The 10,707-nt window shown below is 41.0% G+C and overlaps 1 protein-coding gene across 2 annotated transcripts; it reads right to left on the minus strand.

Moving 5' to 3' along the window:
* Positions 1–219: 219 nt before the first annotated feature.
* On the minus strand, positions 220–6,604 carry LOC143421846 (uncharacterized). Of its 2 annotated transcripts, XR_013101457.1 has the most exons (3): positions 5,997–6,604; positions 539–5,776; positions 220–318 (listed from the first exon to the last, which is right to left on the minus strand). XR_013101457.1 is itself a non-coding variant. In XM_076891961.1 (2 exons), the coding sequence occupies exon 2, from the start codon at positions 4,892–4,894 to the stop codon at positions 923–925; it is 3,972 nt and encodes a 1,323-aa protein (XP_076748076.1). In that variant the 5' UTR covers positions 4,895–5,776; positions 5,997–6,604; the 3' UTR covers positions 220–922. The 2 variants fall into 2 exon arrangements, 1 of the variants encoding a protein (XP_076748076.1); XM_076891961.1 differs by having other exon boundaries at positions 220–5,776.
* Positions 6,605–10,707: the final 4,103 nt, after the last annotated feature.

Raw genomic sequence — 10,707 nt, forward strand, 5'->3', positions numbered from 1 at the left:
CTATCCTTGGTTCTTTGTAGCGTTTTTAAGCTGATACGCGGGGGTTTATCTTTCCAAAGGAATTTGGAAATATATGAATCCAGAGATCTGAACCAATCTTGTGATGGTTTGTTAGGGATCATCAAAAATAAGTAATTTATTTTTGGCAAGATCATCATTTTTATAGTGGCGACCCTTCCCATGAGTGATATGGGTAAAGGTTTCCATCTAGTCAGTGTAGCTGCCCACTTGGAATTACCACTCGTGACGCAGAGAGCTTCGACTGATGCAACTTTATTCTCTCCTCTTTAAACCACCGACAATATGGCACCGTGAAAACTATAAAGATGCACAAACAAATACCATTAAACATTCAAGTAGAAAGTGCAGAAATGTTCACATTTTACCATAGAAAATTATTTTGATTAACTCAAATAGTGACATTGACATAAATCAATAGTTTTTAAACTATTTATGTTACAGCATTTAATAAAATGAATTAACAACAACCTTTCTGTTTCTTAAATACATAAACAATCGTTTGCAATCATTAACCAACCTCTTTCTGCTTCCAAGGGTGCTAATCATGCTGAATCAGCTAGCCAACCTCCTCCATGCACATCTCTTAGCCAGTTCTGAAGCAACGTGTTTGCGTTGCCTCACCGAGAACAGAACAGGAAGTCTGACACAATAAAAGAGGAAGTGCTAAGGTACTCTTCAAAATAAAAGCGCAAAGTAAAGTGGCTTTGCCGGCATTTACACTCCCACCAAATCCTGATACAATGAACGAACAAATTCACAAAGCAAGTGAATTGTACAGGATTTCTTACACTAATAAATGGATGACTGAATTGAACTATCAGAGTTATACAGGTAAGTATACTTAATGGATTAAGGTAGTGTATAAACATAACTAGTATTGCCTTAACATATTTTGTTTTATTTAATTCTCAAGGAGTAGTACTAGTTTTTGGATTGGTCTCTCAATTACTGAAGGTTTAGAAGGGGCATCTTGCTTTCTTTGAGGCTTTCTCTCCCCAACTCGTACTTTGACTCGACGGACTAAGCCATCATTGTCTTGAAAGGTCTCGACAACTCGACCTAGCTGCCAATGGTTTCGTGGGAGGTTGTCGTCCTTGTCATTTTTATATCTCAGGTAAGAACATGCACCATATCTTACACAACTGGCGTCCGAAAAATGGTGTAGCTCTACTCTGACAATATTTTGGAAGTCGTGTGGGTGGTAACATCTTGGAATTGAGATCTCATTCAACTTGAAAAGACCATTTATCCATTTCTCCCACCGTGGCTTCACATCTTCTGGGAGTGGGTCGTCCCATCCAATGCCTCTGTGACAAAGCTCTTGTAGGATATGTTTTCCACTTAGGCTGAATGGAGCGATAAATCCAAGTGGATCGTAGAGTGAGGCAATGACAGACAAACAACCACGGCGGGTTGAAGACTGATCTTTCAGGCTGATGTTGAAGCTGAAGGTGTCTTCCTTTATCGACCACTGAATGCCAAGAGCACATTCTGAAGGGGATGGGTCAAACCCATGAGGTTCAATGGTTGCTGCTCTTTCAGAAGGGTCTAAGTTGGAGAGAGCAGCTTCTTCATTTGAGTTGAATTTGTGAAGGCGCAGGCCTCCTTTTCTGCACAACTCTTGTGACTGAATGATCAGTTCTTTGGCTTCCTCAACTGATGAAACGCTGGCTAATCCATCATCAACGTAGAAGTTTTTCTCCACAAAGGCTGATGCTAGAGGATAGTCGGTTTGATGTTGTCGTGCAAGATGCTTTAAACCGAAATTGGCGCATCCTGGAGATGATGCAGCTCCAAACAGATGAACTGCCATTCTGTACTCCTGAGGTTCTTTCTCCAAATCACCTTCTTTCCACCAGAGGAATTTCAGACTGTTTCTGGATTCAGGGGTGACAACGAATTGATAGAACATTCTTTCAATGTCGCAGATTACGGCCACGGCTTCTTTCCGAAATCTGCAAAGCACTCCAACCAGAGGGTTGATGAGATCAGGTCCAGTTAATAGGGTATCATTTAGAGAGACACCATGGGATTTGGCCGAACAATCAAAAACAACTCTTAGTTTGTCTGGCTTCCTGGGGTGATAGATTCCATGATGTGGCAGGTACCACTCGGTTTGCCCCTGAGATGCTGTTGGAGCAGGCTCTGCATCACCCCTGTTGATGGTTTCTTCCATGAATGTTCGGTACAGATCGTAGTATTGTTTGTTGGCCTTTAGTTTTTTCTTGAGACACTGTAGACGTACCGTGGCTAACCTCTTGTTGTTTGGCAGGTTGGGTGGGCTGTTCCCTTTGAAAGGGAGAGGCATTTCGTAATGTCCGTCTTCCCTTTGTGTGATGTGATTACTGAGGAACTGTATGAAATGGACATGTTCTTGGGACACATATTTGTTCTCATAGGTTCTCTCAGCAAAATCTGATTCCAGGGCTTTTAGAACATCTGTCGCTGATGGAACAGGCAACTCTTTTACTGTGAGCCGATGCACAAAGCTCTGGCTTCCTTGTCTGTCTAGGTGGGGATTTGATGAGCCAATTATACTCCATCCTAGTTCTGACCTTTGTGCGAAGGGTTCATGCTTGTCACCTATGATGACTTCAAGAGGAGCCAGCGCAGATGGACAGTCATATCCAATCAGGAGCCCTACATCACAATCTTGGAGAGGTGGCAACTTATTTGCCAAGCTTCTGAGATGAGGCCACAGTAATGCTGTTTCCTTCGTTGGGATGTACGACTTATCAACTGGGATAAAGTCGCGGCTATAAGCCTGTTGTAGTTGGATACAACTGTCAGAGTGGAGTCCTCTAACTTGTAAACTATGAACACTCTTACTCGAGATGACTGTGTCAATAGCCGTCATGGTACTGAGTTTCAGTTTTACTGGTTGGACATCCACATTCAGCTTATCAAGTATGTCGTCCAAGACAAATGTTGAGTCACTTTGTGTGTCTAGCAATGCATAGGTGAGTATTTCTCTGTGTGGCTCTTGTACAGAAGACACAAAGACTGGGACAATACTTGAGGTAGCCGAAACGCGTTGTGTTGATGTATGAGACATGACCTTGTGTGTTTCCTGGCTTGCAGGTTCTTCTGTGGGAGCGGAACTATTTGTTACTGCTTCTGCAGGGCTTTGCTTCCTGTTTTCGTGCAGGCAGGTTGGATGACGACGTTCACAAATGTTGCACGTGTGTCGTCTTTTGCAATCTTTGGTGATATGACCTTTTCTTAAACATCCAAAGCAGAGCCGGTTTTCATGGATGAATGCCCTTTTATCTTCAACACTCTTAGCTGTAAAGATGGGACACTTTGAGATTCCATGAGTTTCACTTTTACAAACAGAACAAGGTGATTTTGATTTACTAATGTTTGTGTCTTGTTTCTCCTGAGCGGAACTCTTTGGTTGCATGTTTGTGTTGAAGACTTTGGCTCTCTTTGGGATTCGATCATCTACAGGTTTGAAATTCATCAACAGTGGAGAAGCTATCGGGTTGCAAGCTATCCGTGCTTCTCTACTCAGGAAGTCTGTGAAGCATGCAAGATTTGGATAGGTGCCAGATTCGTCAAGTTCATCTACAACAATTCGACTCCACTTGCGCACGATCCATTCTGGCAGTTTTTTGAGCAATTTGTGATTTTCTTCACAATCGTTTAGGATAGCTAGTCCTTTGACGTGTGGGATTGCTTCAGAGCATCCTTTGAGGAAATCGCCAAACTCTCGTAGTGCTAGTGGGTCATTTGCGCTGATTTTTGGCCATCTCGTGAGTTTATCACGAAATGCTTTCTGTATAATGAATGGGTTCCCATATCTGTCCTCTAAGACTTTCCATGCTCCCTTGTATGCATTTTCTGAATCTTGGTAAAAGAAACCTTCTACCGCTTTGCGTGCTTCTCCTGCGAGATAATTTTTCAGATAAAACATCTTCTCGCTTGCTGGAAGGGGTTTTCGGTCAATCAGATTAATGAATGACATTTTCCAATCGGTAAACTGCAAAGGGTCCCCACTGAATGTGGCAGGCTCAGGGACTGGCAAGCGATTCATACTTAATGAGCTAGCGATTGCTTGTGCTAAGCTGACAGACTCCTGGGTCATTGTCATTTCTGGAATTGCTTTGTGGGGTTGGAATGATGCGGCATTTGGATTCAGCTGAGGTTCAATTTGCCTTCTGTAGCAAGCAGAGCTAATTTTACTATCAATTTCCCTGTTGTGGTTCTCAAACCCTTCAAGGCTGTTGTACGCTTTCACGCGAGCTATTGCTATAGCAACTTCTTTGTCTGCTTGTAACTGCTGTAGTTTTGCTCTTTCTTGTTCCAACTGTTGTTGCATTTCCACCTCTTTTAGTTTAATTTCTGACAACATTTTTGCCTCTTTGAGTTTCCATTCACTTTCTAACTTGTGAAGATGTGCTTGCTGTGCTTGAATTTCTTCCATAGCCTTTGATTGCTCCAGCTTGGCAGCAAGCTCTGCTTCTGCATCTACTCTACTGTTGCGGGTACAGGATGAGCCAGAGTGACGGCTCAATTGCTCTGACAACTCTATAGAGCTTGCAGTTTCCGTTATGCTGTCGCCAAAAACAGACCTATATTCGTTCTTGCTTAACACTTCTCTTACTCTTTCTTTCTCAAGATGGTTATTATATTCCTCATGAACAGTCTTTAGACGATCACTTATGAGGTTACATACCTCCTTTGTTAGTGTAACACAGGCGTCCATTTTGTTGACAATGTCAGGTGTGGTGTTACTGTTACGCAGGATAGGTTCATACTGTGAACTTACAGCGTCGTGCTTTGCTTCAATGTTTTGCTGCAGTTTATTGAGGTCTTCTGCTGAGCAGAGGGATTTTAGTTTTGTTCTAGTTTCCCTTGCTCCAAGAGTCATAAGTCTTGTTGAATGATTTTTCACGCTTTCTGATATCGTGCTTTTGCATCTCTAGGCCTTTCTCTGTTAATTTTCTCTCACGTGAGCTAGATTTGCATGGTGCGTTCGTAGGGTTGCCTGTTTCTTCTTCTGATGAGCTGGATTCGCATGGTGCGCTTGTGGGGTTGTCTGTTTGCTCTTCTGGTAGTGACATTTTGTTTCCGTAGCTGCCTTAAGTCGATTGTAGCTTTGATTGCCTTACTGCCTGACTATACTTTAAAGCTGTAGTTAATCTTTACCACAGAGTAACGCTGTGTCAAACATTTACTGATTATGGACATTCAAAGGTATGTTTAGCGTAAGACAGCAACAACAAATGTTCATAAATTAGCTAATGAGCTTCACCTTTTAAACCTTTTCATAAACAGACATCCTGTGAATTATTATTCCACAAAAAACACATTTCGCTCACCAAGAAACATTAACCAGATTCAGGAATATTATGTGTTGGCAGTCCATGAATTATTTTGGCCTCGTAACATTATTTAAAGAGTTTCTAGTTATGCATTCAGCTTGTGCATGTGTGTAAGCAGTCCTGTGTTTCTTCTTGGTAGTCAGTGTCTCTTTCAGTATCTGGAGTCTTGAGCTTTAGTATGCTGTTCTTTCTAACCTTGCGATTGCAGTTTGTGGATGCGAGTGGAATCAGCTGGCTGGTAACAGGTTGGTAGCTGGATCTCTGATGAAATGGTGTCAGGTTCTCTGCAGGGATGGCAGGTCTCTTGCAGTCAGAGAGTTTTCACTGTAGCTGCCCACTTGGAATTACCACTCGTGACGCAGAGAGCTTCGACTGATGCAACTTTATTCTCTCCTCTTTAAACCACCGACAATATGGCACCGTGAAAACTATAAAGATGCACAAACAAATACCATTAAACATTCAAGTAGAAAGTGCAGAAATGTTCACATTTTACCATAGAAAATTATTTTGATTAACTCAAATAGTGACATTGACATAAATCAATAGTTTCTAAACTATTTATGTTACAGCATTTAATAAAATGAATTAACAACAACCTTTCTGTGTCTTAAATACATAAACAATCGTTTGCAATCATTAACCAACCTCTTTCTGCTTCCAAGGGTGCTAATCATGCTGAATCAGCTAGCCAACCTCCTCCATGCACATCTCTTAGCCAGTTCTGAAGCAACGTGTTTGCGTCGCCTCACCGAGAACAGAACAGGAAGTCTGACACAATAAAAGAGGAAGTGCTAAGGTACTCTTCAAAATAAAAGCGCAAAGTAAAGTGGCTTTGCCGGCATTTACAGTCAGATCGCCTTCTACTTTCTTTAGAAGTGGGATGTGGTTTAATTTAGTTAAGTCTGAAAGCTTAGGAGAAACATTAATACCTAAATATTTAATATTTCCGGATTGCAGTGGGGCAGAGGAAGAATTATGAAAGGAGCAGTTAATGGGGAGAACTGTAGATTTTGGCCAGTTAATTGAATAATCTGAAACTCTTGAAAACCAGTTTATTAAAGTAATTACCTCAGAGAGGTTGGTTTGTGTGTTTTGCAGAAAAAGCAACACATCATCTGCATAGAGACTGATTTTATGTTCTATGCTCTTACATTTTATGCCCTTAATTGTTGTAGCCTGTCTAAATGCTGCTGCTAGAGGTTCGATAAAAATTGCAAAAAGTGAAGGGGAGAGTGGGCATCCCTGTCTGGTGCCCCTCAGGAGACAGAAGCTGCAGGATGTCTGGTCATTTGTTCTGATACGAGCTGTTGGGGAATTGTATAATATTCTTATCCAGTTTATGAAGGAGTTTCCAAAACCAAATTTGTGTAAAGTTGCGAATAAAAATTTCCAGTTAACTCTATCAAATGCTTTTTCTGCATCTAGAGATAATATTATGGTTTCGATGTTTTTATTGTATGAGTAGTCTATTAAATTAAGTAATCTACGAGTGTTTGTTGAGGAGTGCCGACCTTTTATGAAACCAGTTTGGTCAGGATGAATTAAGAGGGGGGTTATTTTCTCTAATCTCTTTGAGAGAGCTTTGCAGATTATTTTAAGGTCTACATTTAAAAGAGAAATTGGACGATAGCTTGAGGGAAATAAAGGGTCTTTGTCTGGTTTTAGCAGGAGACTAATGTTGGCAGAATTCATATTTGGTGGTAGTCTGCCATTTTCCTCGATTTCCTGCAACATTCCGTGGAATACTGGTGCCAGAATTGTCCAGAATTCTTTGTAGAATTCTGCAGGGAAGCCGTCTGGACCTGGAGCCTTATTATTGGGCATACTTATCAGGGCTTCCTGGAGTTCACTTGGCGTCAGTGGCGAATCCAGTTCCATTGCTTGACTGTCTAGTAATTTTGGAAGAGTTACGTTGTCAAGGAACAGATCAATTTCATTTTTAGATGGGTTTATTTGTGGTGAGTATAAAGTTTCATAGAAATCCCTAAAAATGTTGTTTATTCTTCCAGGGTCATATATTGTGTTCCCCGATAAATCTTTAGCAGCACATATAGTTGTTTTTTCTTTATTTATTTTTAACTGGTTAGCTAGAAATCGACCTGATTTGTTACTGTGTTCAAAATTCTGCAAGCGAAGTCTTTGTATAAGGAATTGTGTTTTTTTATTAATAGTTTCATTTAATTCTAGTTTTGTCTTGCGTATTTTGTTCAATGTTTCCTTATCTTGGTCGCATGCGTAGGCTTCTTCTAGTGATTTGATGGTTTTTTCTAATTCCTGAATATTTTTGTTTTCTTCTTTCTTTTTGTGTGATGAGAAAGAAATTATTTTACCTCTCATTACAGCTTTCCCTGCTTCCCATAGAACAGAAGCAGATATTCCGGGAGTGTCATTAAAGTCTAAATATGAAGGGAGCGCCATGCATCACGAAGGCCAAAGTCGCTCATATACTGTTTGATTATATTTGTGGACTGCCAATTGCACTGAGTTCCTGTTGTGTTGAGCCTATCCATTTCTTCATTTAGTCCAAGGTTGAGGTCACCGCCAAGAATGAGTGTGCATTCGAGGTGTTCAGAGAGTGCACTAAAAAATCCGTGGAAGAATGAGGGTTCATCAACATTTGGACCATATATACTAACAATACATAGTTTTTTGTTCAATATTGATAGTTTAATAATTAGAAATCTACCCTCTGGATCTATAACTGTATCGAGTACTGTAAAATTAACATTTTTATGTATTAAAATTGCTACTCCTCGTTGTCTAGAATTATAACAGGCTGCAAACACGTTAGGAAACTCAGGTGTTTTAAGTTCGTTTAAACCTGTGACAGGTCTGTGAGTTTCTTGTAATAAAACAATATCTGCCTGTAGTTTTTTAAGCTGGTTAAATATCTTTAACCTCTTTCCTCTGGAGCCAGCTCCATTTACATTCCATGTGACAAACCTCAGCATGCCCATAATTGTGTGTGTATTTCTAATGATGTACGCTGGGTGTTTCGTTTAGACGGGTGGAGAGAATGTGGAAACATCCCTTGTTTGTAAATAGAAAGAGAGAGAGGGGAAAAAAAAGGTGTGGTGAGAGGCTCCATAAGTCTGACTATGTGTGTGAATATTCACTAATATGAACAAGCATGGCTTTTGTTATGTGTCCTGCAAGTCTGTGCGTGCTGTGAGGCTGTTGTGAATGTGCTGCCGTTGAGCGGATGTGTTTGCGTGATCGTGGTGTGAAAATATGGAGAAATAGAGGGTGTTGTTTGTAGGTGAGTGGGGAAGTAGGTGATCACAGCAGTGAAAGACAAGAGAAAGAAAGAAACCACATGAACTGTGAGCGACAACAAAAAAAAAGAAACGAAACGGAAACATTCCAATTAAAGCAATGACGGAGGGTGACGGTGTTATATCTGCTATGACATCATACTGATATTACTAGGTTAAACCCATGTTAAAGGGGAAAGTGTGAATGAATAAGAAAAGAGTGTAGCGGGTTCTTATCTGGAGTGCAGTCAATATAACCATGGTGTGGTGCCGGGGTCGCGGTACAGCTGTCCGTCCACGTAGAGCCGGTCCACGGCGATGACAGCACGGGAGCCTTTCTGGATGAAGCTACGTCGAACTGGGAACAGGACCTTGCATCGTTCCAGGATCTCTTTGGGGAACTGGTCGTTCACGCTGAAGTCCGTTCCTTTCAGCTCTCTGCCGCGACTCTTCACCTGTTCCTTCTGTTTGAATTGACCGAATTTGGCCACAATAGGCCGTGGTCTCCCGGTCCGCGACCTCATGCCCCCCAAGCGATGTACTCTATCGAAGTCGATGTTCTTTACGGTGTCTTCCGGCAGCTTCAGGTGGATTTTAATGAAGCTTTTCACCGTTGCCTCCGCGTCCTCTCTGGCAGATTCTGGAATACCAGAAAACACAAGATTATCTCTCATGCTACGGGCTTGTAGATCGATAACGGACTCTTTTATTTTTTTATTTTCAATGTTTAGCTGGGTCACGTTATCGGTGAGAGATTTGACCGACTCCCGTAGCGTGGTATTTTCAGCGGCAAGCGATTCCACCTGCTGCTGGCTGAATTCCAGGGATTCTCTCAGAGATTTAAATTCCCGGTGTAAAATCTCCACCAGGGACAGCCTCGCATCGAAACTGGACAATCGCTTGTCGATTGACTCCAGGATGTCTGCGATGTCTTTGCCGGCAGGCGATGTTGTACCGGGGGAGTCTGCCGGGCGACATCTCTTCGATGACGGCGTCTCAATTTTGGCCGGGGAGGATGCATTCTGGGCCTTATTCATTACTAAATCTTGAAAACAGCGGTCGATGTAATCTTGGAGAGCGTCTAAACTCTCCCCGTTGTCCTCCAGGGTGTTAGAGATGATAAAACAGATGTTGTTAGTTATATGACAATTGATTAGTATATTTGGTAATACTGAAGCTTGAAAAACCTTTGTTAAACTCTATGCTACCATTTGCTTTTTTTCCGCCAATTCTCCGGCGTCTGACGTCACCTACAACATGGGTCACTTACCTTACTCGTCACTTTACTCGGATTTTTTTCCCTTTAGAAATGTCCCTCATAATTTGTCTCTTTCCACTACAAGACACTTGCTTCATCCAAAACACAGTCATATTGGACTCTGGCGCTTTCTCCCGACTTTTCCTGACATGATTCTGCGCGTGGACGGAGCAGCAACACAGACGACTCGACTAACGTACTGCCACCTGCTAGCATAATGAGACACAGCAAGAAAAAATCTGGAAACTAAACTTCATTTTCACCCTTGACTATTGTATGACACGCACACATCTACGAAAACTAAACACATTTTTGCTATAAATTCAGTTAATTTTAGTTAGTTTTGTGAACACTCATTACAGTTTTATTTAGTTTTCCTTTTTTTGTTTTTATTTTTATTTCCGTTAACAAAAATTGTTTTTCACTTCTAGTTTTCAGTATTTCGTTAGTTTTCGTTAACGATAATAACCTTGGTTGACACCATGACATTTTGGATCACCATATATTTCCCTTAAAATGATAAATTTTCTCAGTTTCAACTTTTGTTCCGTGATTTATGTTCTATTCTGAATAAAATATTGACATTTGCCATCTCCACATCGTTGCATTCAGTTTTTATTCACAATTTGTTTAGTGTCCCAACTTTTTTGGAATCTGTTTTGTATAATTTTTCTATAATTTTAATCTCAGTCAAACCAATTTACTGAGGTACAAATAAAACACTGTAAAAAGCCAAACAATAACATTTTTACATGATCTGAGTGACTTATATATCATGTTTAACCTGAGTAGCGAAAGACCACGGGGGTTTGAAAATGATGTGGCGGGAGTCTGGTGTCCTTGC

The sequence above is a fragment of the Maylandia zebra genome, linkage group LG13, assembly GCF_041146795.1.
Source record: "Maylandia zebra isolate NMK-2024a linkage group LG13, Mzebra_GT3a, whole genome shotgun sequence".
NCBI classification, from domain to species: Eukaryota; Metazoa; Chordata; class Actinopteri; order Cichliformes; family Cichlidae; genus Maylandia; species Maylandia zebra.

Bases quoted from the DNA above. Each gene is read 5' to 3' on its own strand.
- LOC143421846 (XM_076891961.1), bottom strand. From the start codon at position 4,894: ATGACTCTTGGAGCAAGGGAAACTAGAACAAAACTAAAATCCCTCTGC.